Source organism: Ambystoma mexicanum, chromosome 6q (assembly GCF_040938575.1).
Source record: "Ambystoma mexicanum isolate Mex_15411 chromosome 6q, UKY_AmexF1_1, whole genome shotgun sequence".
In the NCBI taxonomy this organism is placed as follows: domain Eukaryota; kingdom Metazoa; phylum Chordata; class Amphibia; order Caudata; family Ambystomatidae; genus Ambystoma; species Ambystoma mexicanum.
In genome coordinates, this window is record NC_090937.1 from 61,140,113 (window position 1) to 61,152,688 (window position 12,576).

General features: G+C 51.3%; 1 protein-coding gene across 1 annotated transcript in view; it reads left to right on the forward strand.

The window, feature by feature from the left end:
- The window catches only part of GRHPR (glyoxylate and hydroxypyruvate reductase), a 315,324-nt gene that overhangs the window by 131,361 nt on the left and 171,387 nt on the right, over positions 1-12,576 (forward strand). Inside the window, exon 6 of the mRNA XM_069630480.1 lies at positions 9,521-9,625. Coding sequence (XP_069486581.1) covers positions 9,521-9,625 — 105 coding nt within the window. The remainder of the gene's footprint in view (positions 1-9,520; positions 9,626-12,576) is intronic.

Here is a 12,576-nt window from a genome sequence, read left to right on the forward strand (position 1 = left end):
GTAAACGTGAATCAAACCAGAAAACGTCATGTAGAACAATTTGCATGAGTAAAGGGGAAAGGAGAGGAAGGGTTGTGGAAGGAGGGAAGAGTGAGGGAAAGTAGTGAGTAGTAGGAGGAAAGAGAAATTAGAAGAGAAGGGGAAAGATAAAGAGAACAAATGGAAGGGTACTAGAGGGAGGGAGGGAGAGGAGGGTGAGAGGGGGAAGGAAGTCAGGGAGGGGAATAAAGGAGTGATTTCAAAGAGGAGTGGAAGGAGGAATAGGTGAAGGAGAAGCAGGGAGTTCAAGTGTAAGGGGGCAAGGAGCTGAAAAGAGTGGAAACGAGACGAGGCACAAGGGGGTGGGGCAATTTTACAATCTCCTTACCACAAATCATCCATGTCGAAACTGGACCTTGCTATTTGTTGGACAGGGGTGTATTTCTAATCACTTGAAGCAGTTTTAAGCTTTGATCAAACCTGATGCCCCTTTACCTCAGACTACATGGGCCCATGTAAGGCTTCACAGTAAGGTCTTCTGATTTCATCCAGTAATTGTATGCACCACTTTCCAATGAGGATTTGTGTCCTGGCTGGAACTGGAATAAACAAAATGCTGAGTGTAGGGTACTTTTAAAAAGATTAATGTTTACTGATCCCGCACATCTGGAAAGTTTGCCAGCAGAATGCTGATGCCCTAGAGTATATAGAAGAACCTGTGGGGACGGAGGAGGGGAAATGCATATGCTGCCTGGCCCCTGACAAAAAAAGCACCTAAGATTAAGACAATTCACTAAATCCTAACTACACCGTAACGGATACAGCTTAAGTTATTTTATCAAGCCACACAACCAAAGACCATCACTGGAAAACGAAATTGGGTACGCTCCAGCTGGTTATGCCAAGGCCTGATCTGACATAACTGTTAGGCAGAATTATATGTAGTACCCTTTGGGAACACCACACACAATTAAGACTACAAGTGACCGTACAATTTCACCTTTGGTACAAGCCTGTACTACACAGTTAGAGAGGTAGCAGTAGCAGAGCAGCCAGACTTATCTCAAGAGTAAGTGAGCAGTATCAGATAGTTACACAAAGGACAGCAATTACTATGATTCAGGCAAACACTGACTCAAGGTTTTCAAGTAAAAGAATATACATTTATTTCACTATTCGGTTGTTTAACATTACACTATGATAAGCAGTCTAAAAATCACACTCTTAATACACCACACCACTTAAGCTCCCAAAATGAAGTGGGAGCAAAATGGCACTCCAGCAATTTAAAAGGGAGGGAAAGACAAAGTTCTCCAGCATGGGGTCTGGCATGGATTCACATGCTCATGAATATTCCCCGTCGTCAGGCTGGGAATCCTCGGTAAAGAAAAAAAAACAGTATCAGTTTCGTTTCTGATCTGTCCAATGACTGCCCTCTACCTAAGCACCGCCTCTGGCAGCCATCTTCAGATTTTTACCGCACGTTCATGTGTTGGGATCCTCGTGCTACTGCTCTCGAGCGTTAGTGCTATTTTTTTTTCACGTTTTTTCTCAAAAACTTCGTTTTTTCGGTCAAAAGAGCCTCAAGCTCCACCGACTCTCCATCCAATCAACGGGGACCCGTGTCGGATTCGTCTGCGCCCCTCAAGGGTGAAGATTTCGTCGAGCTACGCTTTTGGAGGACTCCAGAAGCTTCTCGGGCCCGGACATGGCCCAGGAGAAGGGAAGCTCGACGCCCGGAAAGCTGTTCAGGGTCTGCCCTGGATGCCAGCTGCAGAACGTCTTTAAGGAGGACGAACACTCCCTTTGTCTCTACTGCTTACATGAGGACAAGACGCACGTGGAGAAGGACTGTGCGTTTTGCGGCAATATGTCGGAGCGGACCATGAAGGACCGCCATCAACGTCTCGCCAACTGGCTGGAAGGGAAGAGCCCGTCAGGCGAGAAGAAGAGGAAGAAATCCGAGCGGTCTTCTAAGACCTTTGAGGACGCCCCGGCGACGGGGGTCCAACACAAGGCCAAGCACCGCGAGTCCGCTGGCACCGGGAGCGCCGAACGGTCGGGCTCTACGGGCGCCAGGCAGGGCGCACCCTCCCCGGCACCTTCAGCCACGAGCCAACGCTCTGGGTCGGGTAAGAGGAAGGGCGAGCACCCGGCGAAGCTCCTGGAGAGGCCCCGGTCGAGCTCGAAGGCCCCATCGGAGGGGGAGCGAGGCAGTGTCCCCCCCCTCAAGGATAAGGCGGTGAGCGCACCTAAGGTGGTGAAGGCCTTAATCCATCCGGCCAAGCCCTCTATCGATACTGTCGCGGCGGCCCTGGCTCAGCCTGTGGAGGCTACACCAGTGGTGGCGACCTCGGGGCTCAGAGTCCCCCTGCCACCTCGGAGGGAGTCCTCTTTTGTGCCCATCGATAGGACCCCCGTGAAATCCCCGGCGGGGAAGAAAAAGGGGGGGCAGGGCGTCGTCGTAGATTCGGCTTCAACCTCGGAGGAAGAGCTGATCGAGGTCTTAAGCCACGGCCTTGGCGTGGAAGAAGACCGGCCCGTCGGGATGGATCCCGACGCAGGTGACGCAGGCCCCTGATCGCCCGTCGGATTCCCCTCTGCCAGCGCCGCAAGACAACTCGGCGGCCATTTTGTTGGCTATACAGTCCTTATGCTCGGAGATAAGGACGAGGCTACCGTTGCCGACGGAGGAACCTCTCCCGTCGGGGGATCCTGAACCGGGACCTTCTGGTGTTCCCCCGCCCAAGAAAAGAAGGATTCACCCTCCACCTCCTTTTCAGCCGTCGCGCCCCGTCCAGCCCTCCTCCCTGTCCACCCGAGGGGATGATACGGGGACTGACACGGCAGCAACGGGTACGGACGACGAGGTATACGACGAGGATCTACCGTCGTCACCTCCCACCAGGGCTTCTCCGCCCGACGAGATTGGATCGTTCCACTCCATGATCGCCAGGGCATCCGAGCTTTTCCAACTCTGCCCTGAGGAGAAGAAAAAGGAAGGATTCCTTTATCAACGGCGCGAGGCCAAGAGGAAGACGGTCCTCGCGGTGCCTCTACTGGACGACATTTGGGATGAGGGCCTCGCCCTCCTCAAGAAGCCTTCCACGACGCCAGCTAGAAGAGACGGGTACGAGAAGAAGTACCGGGTCCCGGACGCGGCCCCCCCCTGTGCCTCTGGGCGCAGCCTACCCCGGACTCCGTCGTCTCCGAGGCGGCCAGGAAGAAAGCGGGGGGGGGTGCGGCCTCCACATCGACTTCCCCACCGGATGGCGAGGGAAAGAAATTGGACGCTATGGGACGCAGGGTCATCTCGTCTGCAGCGACGACGATTAAAGCGGCCAACGCCTTGGCTATCGTGGCCCGCTACGACAGGGAGCTATGGTACAAACTGGCTCCCCTGCTGGACTTCCTACCGGACGACAAGAGGGCGGATGCCCTGGAGATCCTACAGGAAGGTGAGGTGGCGTCGGACCACACCATCACTATTGCGACGGACATCGCCGACACTGGGTTTCGCCAGTTGGGCAACGGCGTGTGCCTTAGGCGGCGTGGATGGCTCAAGGCTACGGACTTCCGTCAAGACGTACAGACCAGAGTCCTGGACATGCCGTTCGATGGGAACAACCTGTTTGGGAAAACAGTGGACGATTCCCTTCAGGCCATTAAAGCGGACACTGAGACGGCCCGGGCCCTTGGGGTTCTGCAGCAACGACGGACGCCCTTTCGGAGCAGCGGAGGCAAGGGCGCCTCCAAAGGTTCCGGTGGCGGTTTCTCCACCTACCGTCAAGCGGCCCGCTCGTCGTCTCAGGAGGCCTACAGAGGACGAGGCAAGTCTGGCGGACCCCGCCGTCGTCGCCAAGGAGGTCAAGGCGGCAAAGCCTCCTCGAAACAGGATTGAACTGGCCGTGGGGTCGGGCCCCCACCGATGCACCCCGGTGGGAGGCCGGCTGGCGAGCTTCGGCAGCGTGTGAGAGTCCATCTCCACCGACCGTTGGGTGCTGGACGCCTTAGCCCGGGGCCACGCGCTCGAGTTTCAAAGAAGATGCCCGCGCGTCCCCCCCCGTGGCCAGGAAAGAGCTTCACGTCCCTCAGCTTCTCCTGGAGGTAAGGGCGATGCTCAGGAAGGGCGCCATCAAACTCGTCCCAAAGAGGCTTTGGGGCTCCGGAGTTTACTCGAGATACTTCCACGTGAAGAAGAAGACGGGAGGATGGCGCCCCATCCTAGACCTGCGACGTCTGAACAAGTTCATCAAGGCGCAGAAGTTCCGGATGGTCACCCTCCAGCACGTCCTGGGTCAGCTGGAGGAAGGAGACTTCCTGTCGTCGTTGGATTTGGAGGATGCCTACTTCCATATTCCCATCCTAAAGGGGCACCGAAAATTCCTCAGGTTTGTGGTCCAAGGGCATCACTACCAGTTCGAAGCCCTCCCCTTCGGACTACGGTCGGCACCCAGGGTATTCACCAAGTGCCTTGCACCGGTGGCGGCGCAGCTGCGCCGCGAGGGGATCCAAATCTAACCCTACCTGGACGACTGGCTCATCCGAGCCAAGACGAGGGAGCTTGCCGTGGAGCACACGGCAAGGACCGTCCAACTTCTCACGGACCTGGGATTCTCTGTGAACTACGCCAAGTCCCACCTGGTACCCGCGCAAAACGCACTGTTTCTGGGAACGAAGCTCGACACAGTGTCCCTTCTGGCCTCCCCGTCGGAGGAAAGGACCAGGTCCATCCTGGGCAAGGTACAGCGGATGTTGGCTTCCGACGCGGCCAAGGTGAGGTCCATCAAGTCCCTCCTCGGAATGATGTCTTCTTGCATCTACCTCATTCCCATGTGCAGGCTCCGGATGCGCCCGTTGCAGGAGTTCCTGGACGCGCGCTGGATCCAAACGACGGGCGGCTTCGAGGATAGGATCAAACTCGACGAGAGTTTCCGCCGAGCGGTCCGGTGGTGGGGCACCCGCGCGCATCTGACGGCGGGCATGGACTTCCAGACCCCAGACCACCAGGAGACAGTGACCACGGATGCCTCCCTGGAAGGGTGGGGAGCGCACACCGAAAATCTGCACGCGAGAGGCCTTTGGCTCCCGACGGAGAAGTCCCTCCATATCAACGTCCTGGAGCTCCGTGCAGTGTTCTGGGCCCTCAGGTCCTTCCTTCCGTCCCTCAAGGGCAAGGTGGTAAGGATCTTCACCGACAACACGACCACCATGTTTTACATCAGGAAACAGGGCGGAACCAGGTCCCCAGCACTGTCCAAGGAGGCGCAGGACCTGTGGCATTGGGCCGTCGCCCAAAGGATGTTTCTGGTGCCGTTTCATCTGGCAGGGATAAAAAACACCATTACCGACTCACTCAGCAGGGAGCTGCGCTCGTGCCACGAGTGGGAACTACGGCAGGATCTAGTGGATCGCCTCTTCCGACGGTGGGGCAGACCCCAGATCGACCTGTTCGCGACGGCGACGAACTCCAAGTGCCGGAGGTTCGCCAGCAGGTTTCCCCAGGCGAGGAGCATGGGCGATGCTTTCTCGTTCCCCTGGGAGGGCCTGTTCCTCTACGCGTTCCCTCCTTTGCCACTGCTAATCCGGCTCGTCAACCAGCTCAAGAGGTCACGGTGCAGGATGATCCTCGTCGCACCTGCGTGGCCGAGGCAGATATGGTTCCCGGACCTTCTGGACTTGTCAACGTCCCCGCCAATCAAGCTGCCGGTGGACGCGGATCTACTCTCCAGGGAAGGAGGCGCCATCCTCCACCAGAATCCGAAATCGCTGAACTTGCAGGCCTGGCTCCTGCAGCGCTAGAGTTTGGAGGATACGACATACCGGCCGACTGCAGAGAGGTTCTTGCAAAGGCCAGGGCGTCCTCGACTCTTAAATGCTACGGACACAAATGGAAGAGGTTCTCTGTCTGGTGCCACGCACAGAAGATTAACCCTCTACGGAGTACGGCTCCCCAGGTACTGCCGTACCTGCTGACGCTGGCCAAAGCTGGACTGGCACACGCGTCCATCAAGATTCATCTTGCTGCGATCTCCCGATACACCAGAACCACGGGGCGGACGTCCTTGTGGTCTCATCGTCTGGTGAAAGAGTTCATGAAGGGACTGTTCAGATCGTTCCCGCCGGTGAAGGCTCTGGCCCCGGCGTGGGAGCTCAACGTGGTGCTGACCAAGCTCATGGGACCTCCGTTCGAGCCTCTGCACTCGGCCCCGTTGAAGTTTCTGTCGTGGAAAACAGCGTTTTTTGTGGCCATCACCTCCGCACGACGGGTGGGAGAGATCCAGGCCCTTTCCTGCAAGGCCCCGTACTTGACTTTTCACGACACAAGGGTAGTGCTCAGGACGCACCCCTCCTTCATGCCCAAGGTACCGTCGGACTTCCATCTCAACGAACCCTTGGTGTTGCCTGTGTTCTTCCCGTCGCCTTCGTCGCCGGCTGAGAGGACTTTGCACTCGCTGGATGTGGCTAGAGCGCTGAAGTTCTACATGGACCGCACAAAGTGTTTTCGGAAGACGTCACAACTCATTGTGAACTTTGGACCTGTCAATCAGGGGAAGGCTCTCTCGAAGGCTTCCATTTCCAGATGGCTCCGGAGCCGGAGCTGTATCATGTACTGTCATCGGTTGGCAAACCGACCGCTGCCTGGCCGTCCGAGAGCCCATTCCACCAGAGCGATCGCAGCTACCACAGCGTTCCTTTCTGGTGTGCCCCTGCTGGACATATGTAGGGCTGCTACGTGGAGGTCGACGCACACCTTCACGAAATTCTACTGCATCGATCGGGATTCCAGGGAGGAGTCCAGGGTCGGCCAAGCAGTGCTGCGCAACCTGTTCGCCTGAGGTGAGCCTGGTGAGGAGGTAAGATGCTTAATATTGAGTTTGATGTAATGCTTAATGTTGAGCCTTTGCCACCTCCCGTGGTTGTGCATGTGTGTACTGCTATGTATTCTTTATTCATGAGCATGTGAATCCATGCCAGACCCCATACTGGAGAAGGAACAAGTTACTTACCTGTAACTGTTGTTCTCCAGCATGGGTCTGGCATGGATTCACATGCGAACCCTCCCGCCTACCCCTCTGCGGCTCTTCACTTGGTCATACTGCCACTTCACATGCTTCCAAATCTGAAGATGGCTGCCAGAGGCGGTGCTTAGGTAGAGGGCAGTCATTGGCTGTGGTCAGTATGACGCAGAGACCAGTGATTGGTTACTACTACGAAAGACAGATCAGAAACGAAACTGATACTGGTTTTTTTTCTTTACCGAGGATTCCCAGCCTGACGACAGGGAATATTCATGAGCATGTGAATCCATGCCAGACCCATGCTGGAGAACAACAGTTACAGGTAAGTTTGTTCCTTAATAGAAATTAAATCACACCAACAGAATCGGGTAGAAAAGGCTTGAGGCCAAAGTCAATGGGTCAAAAGTATTTTGCTCAAGATCACGCAGTTCAGGGTAGTTCGTGGTAAAGTTTGTGGCACGGTTTCCAGACGAGGTTGGTTGATAAAAAAGTTAGTATATAAAGAGAAGAGAAGGACAAGCCCTCAGATTGGAGAAGGATTTCAAACACTTTCACTGTGGTTGAACGAAACGGACAACCGGATTTGCACAGTACCTTAAAACGGAGCGGGAGCTGTAGCTGAGGCGGACGTTCCTGGTAGTTTCTGCAGGATCACGGTTCCTGAAGCGACTGTTGGGCTGACAAGAAGTAGGAAGACTGGAGGGTCCTGCACTACCCGGGGAAGAAACCAGCAGCAGAGCAAAGCAACAAATAAATGGTGCGCTTAAAAGCCAAGCAGGGTCCGACCTTCCTGGCTATCCGGCCCACTGTAGCTCTGTATAGCGAATTCGACCAGAAGAGGGGTCCTGGCTTGCAGTTTGGGCGAACTGGTTGGTCCCACCAGCTCAAGGGAAGAAGTTTCCTGGAGGATCGTCTGTCATTGGATTCTGAAGATTCGGACCTGCAGCAGGGCTTCACCGGGTGGTTCAGTCGTCGTAGGGGTCCTCTTCTGCAAGTTCCTTGTTGGTTCTTTCGTTCCAGTGGCGACTCTGCATAAAAAAGCAGGTTTCTGGGACTGGAAAGGCAGTTTTGCCCCATTCATACAGCCTGGCTGTCAAACACACAGCAGGGTGGCTGTCTGGCAAGGACAGTCCCCTCAGCCAATCAAACAGGAGTGCGACTTGGGTTACCAAGGGAACCCATGGCAGGGGTCCAAAGATCCCTCCCCATATCCTGCCTACCTAGACTTTCAGGCGCCTTAAGGAGGGCTTCTGTGCAGAAGCCTGCAAAAAGACAGCGAACAAAGGGGTCCTCCTCGGTTTGGTGCGCAGAGAAAAACACGATAAAAACTTTAACAAAAAGAAATGGCGACTAAACCCAGCCGGAGCTAAAATAAAATGTATTTGGTCAAGCGAGTTTATGTTCGAGGCTAATATAATAGCCTAAAACAATACCACGTTTATATAAGATAATCGCGGTAGAAAGGTTAGGGTAGATACCACTGCCACCAGCCAAGTCTTAATCTAAAGGGAGCGAAACAATGCTCCAAGAGACACAGACAAAAAGGGATAAGAGTTAACCCTTTCCAATACTCCATGTAAGATGGGGTGTACTGCGTCTGTGGTTTAAAGTGACTAAAGTAAAGTTAATGGCAACTTTACCCTTTTCTGAGGGACAGTAGTCAGCCCTAGAAAATGGAGTTGGTGGGAAGTCTCAAAGACAACCTTGTGTCACTGCACTGAAGGTGCTGTGCAACACACATGAAAATATGAGGCCATGGAGTAGGTGAGGCTCCAGTGCTCAAGATCACACAAAGTGAAAACACATTTAAGAGTGGGAAAAAGGCTCACACTCTTACCAGGTGAGAAAAATAAATCCTAGAAATCCACCAAAGCTGCTGAGGGACTCAGAAGGTAAGGGAAATCAAACATGAGGAGAGCACTTCCACTTAATCGATTTCTTCAAGCTTAGCTTAGATATCCACCAACTGTACTTTAAATGTGAATAAATGATGGTTATTAAGTTTGGTCTCTGGTTTAATTGATATGCATTAAGTGAAAGAATGACACGTTTGATTATGAAATTGTGCAGCAGTGGATTCCCTTTGTCTTGAAATTAAGATTTTGCATGTATGAGGTATTTATTTTGTGCAGAACGTCATAGTTGCTGAGGTTAGTTCCCTTCCAATGTGCTCGTGATAAATGTTTCGAAAGCTACTTTTATACCATTGCAGGTACATCCTGCATCTCCAGATGCAGTCAACACTCATTACTTTATTGTGTTCTAAACTGTACACTCTTCTGGCGGTGGAGCAAACCACATCTCAAGAAGACACTTTCATTGGCCAGAAGAATGCGCATGGAACACATCCCGCTTGCCTATCTGTCTTTTTATTCTACTTTTTAGAGACCTCAAATAAATCTGCTTCTAACACCACATGGTGCCTTACCTTAAAGTTTTGGAATTCCCCTTCGTCACCTTTCTTGAAAATTAAGTTTGAGGCTTCCCATGACTAAAAATTGTTTTATTTTTGTTTTTAGGGCAGGCAATTGGCCGTCGTCTGAAACCCTTTGGTGTAAAAAGATTTTTGTATACCGGGCGCCAACCCAGACCCGAGAGTGCAGAAGAGCTACAAGCGGAATTTGGTAACCTTCTTTTATCTAACTAGTTTCAATGTAGTATCTTGTACTCCGTTAGCTTATTTACAAATCATAAAAACAAACCCTGCAAAAGATTCAAAGTAGTGTACACTTATTTAATTAATTGTTTTGATAGTTATCGACATAAGTTATTGAGGAGTGAACATGAGAAAGACCAAGTCTTAAAAAAGAAGCCACATTTTATATTGCGGTTGCTAAGTATTCTAACTGAAAAAAAACTGTTTGCAGTGGTCTGAGAGGAAAACGTTTCTGCAACACACAACTATTTATGTTGACCTTGACTTTTAGTCACAGTAAATTAATAGCGACAGTTCCTTGATTCATTCATAAAGTAAAATGTTATTAATAAACTCACTTATTTTGATGAACACAAATTACACCAAATCTCTAGGAATTGTTAAACTGAATGGCCACATAAAGGGTTGCACGAAGTATGACTAATTTGCAAAAAGGCTTTTTTTTAACATAGGAAATGATTAATGCAATGTGGGTTTTTGGTAGGGACATTGGCATGGTGCCTCCTGCACTGTATTTTAAATCTTTTGTATGATTTAAATGACCTTCGGGAGCTTTGATTTTTCAAGACCAATCAAATCAAAGCTGCATACATGTGAATGCATAGTATGTGTTTTTCAAAGTCGGCAAATGCAACTCTCTAACGTGAAGCTGGATAGTCCATAGGAAAAGCACTTTTTTAGATGCTTATCATTTTAGCCCTATCAGAATCCACTTAATACTTTCCCAGAACATACACATCCAACTCTAATTGTTTTCAGCAAGCTTTTGTTTGGTCTGGGAAGTTCAGTGTGAAGTGGACACAATGGGCCTCATTAGAAGTTTGCCAGTCTGGAAACAAAGGTGCCGGTAAGCTCACCGGCACCCTTTTTTCCAGACCGGCAAACTAGGAGTCTGTTTGCGCCGCTGTGCCTGACAGGTCTGACCCTCACCGGTGCAGCGGCTACGTAGGCAGACCAGTCACGGAAGCTCCCGTGCCCCCAGTCCCATAGGGTCCTATGGCACTCTGCGAATGGGGACTTACATTTTACCAGCGCCTGACTTTCCGGGCTGCCAGACTTTGAATCTCCCGGTGGCACCAGGAAGTCAGGTGCCGGTAAAACTTTACGAGTCCGGCTGCAACCACCAGACTCGTAATGAGGCCCAATGTGTATTCCCTGTGCAAACCCTCACAGGTAACCTTTTCCTTTACCTACAAAAACCACTGGACTAATTTGGGCCACATTTGCCCACTTGAAGTAATTTGCGATATTCACTTGATCTGGTGAAAATCTGTCACTTTTCTTTCATAGAAAATTCACCCAAAAGTCCAAAATCCTGTCAGATCAGCAAACTCAAAATACACAATTTTTGTTTGTTTTGGACGCAAGGAGATTTATTTATTTGAATTTGTATAGCGCACATTGGCCTGGGGGCATTGTGGCGCTGTTACAGTATGCTCACTTGGTACAAGAATACATTACAACATGTACAGTTAACATATATGAGAAAGGTGGAAAGGCGGGTTAGTTGAAAAGAGTGGTTTTCAGCATTTTGCAGAACATAATTTTGACAACGAGACACAATGATCTTTAGTTTTAGTTTCCTGGGCAGGGAAACTCTCTTTAGGATAGGAACAGAGGCCTGTATCTAACCCTTTTATTTTAATAAAGATGTCTAATGTTGAAATCATTACAACTTTGTGTTGTCCGCCTCTCAATCTGACCCCTCACACTGCCCTGCCCGCTTCGTTCTTTCCTCCTGCCTCGAGCCCACTGCCTGCTGATTGGCCATGAAGGTGCCACTCGTGACGCGAAACTCTTCTTCTACGACACTCCTACGGCAGTCAGAGGAGGACCCGGGGCAGAAGGTGGATCCCGGGTCCAGGTTTCAACCCCGGTTTGCCCTGTTCGACCAGGAAGCCAGACATCCTACAAAGCAACAGACCAGCAAGAGTGGTGTGGGCAGCGAGCACAGTCATTACTGTACTCAATAAAGCCCTACCATTCTTATTACAAGATATTTTACATTACTCACATTTAGCCTGATTGTGGAAGTTAGCAGATTGTGTGAGCTAGCCTAACTATTGCATTTAGCCTGATTCGAGTAGGTGCATCGCGATCACAGTATGTTTTAATTCTGAGTGCACTTCAACCGCAGAGTCTATTTGAATCTAGGTGTTTTTGCCCACAGTGTCTGAGTCTTTGCACGCTCACAGTATTTGGTTTTGACCAGTGTTTGTTTCAAACCGTGCATTCTGCCAGCTGTGTCTGTTTGAATCTAGATACATTTTACCCACATTGCTTGTTTGAAACTAGGTGCTTTAAGCTGACTGTTTATGGTTTGATTTGAGGTCTATGTTCATAATCTCACTATCCTTTCCTGCGGGGTGTGTTGTATCTAGGTGCCTCGCCATTCCCTGCCCAGATCAGAGTCACATCCTGGCACTCCAAAAACATAGCAAATTACACTCCCCTCCACCAACCTCCCCTTTTCACAATCCAATGCCCACACACCTTCTCCCATGCCCCCTTCCTCTACTTGCCTTACAAGCCAATATGGCCCCTCCCCTTCTTACGTTCCCCACCTCACATCCTCTAAAATCCATTCTCCCCCGTCCCCCACACCTTTTTGAACAGAGCTCCACGGCACAGAACATCAGCCCCTGTCCATCAGACACTGATCCGCCCTTTCACCCACTCCTACTTCCCTTGCCAACCAAACTGCCCTCTCTCATCCTGCGCCCCCCACCTGCCCTCTCCGCACATTCCCGTAAACCCATTCCTCCTGCAGCCCTCGCAACTTCAGGAACAGAGCAGCATGCTAGCATTCCTCAGTCCAGAACATCAGGATGCGTTATCACTAGACAGCAACTGCTTTCACAAACCCTCACCTCCATCACAATAACCAAACACCACCCCAGCACCTGTCTCCCCTTTTCA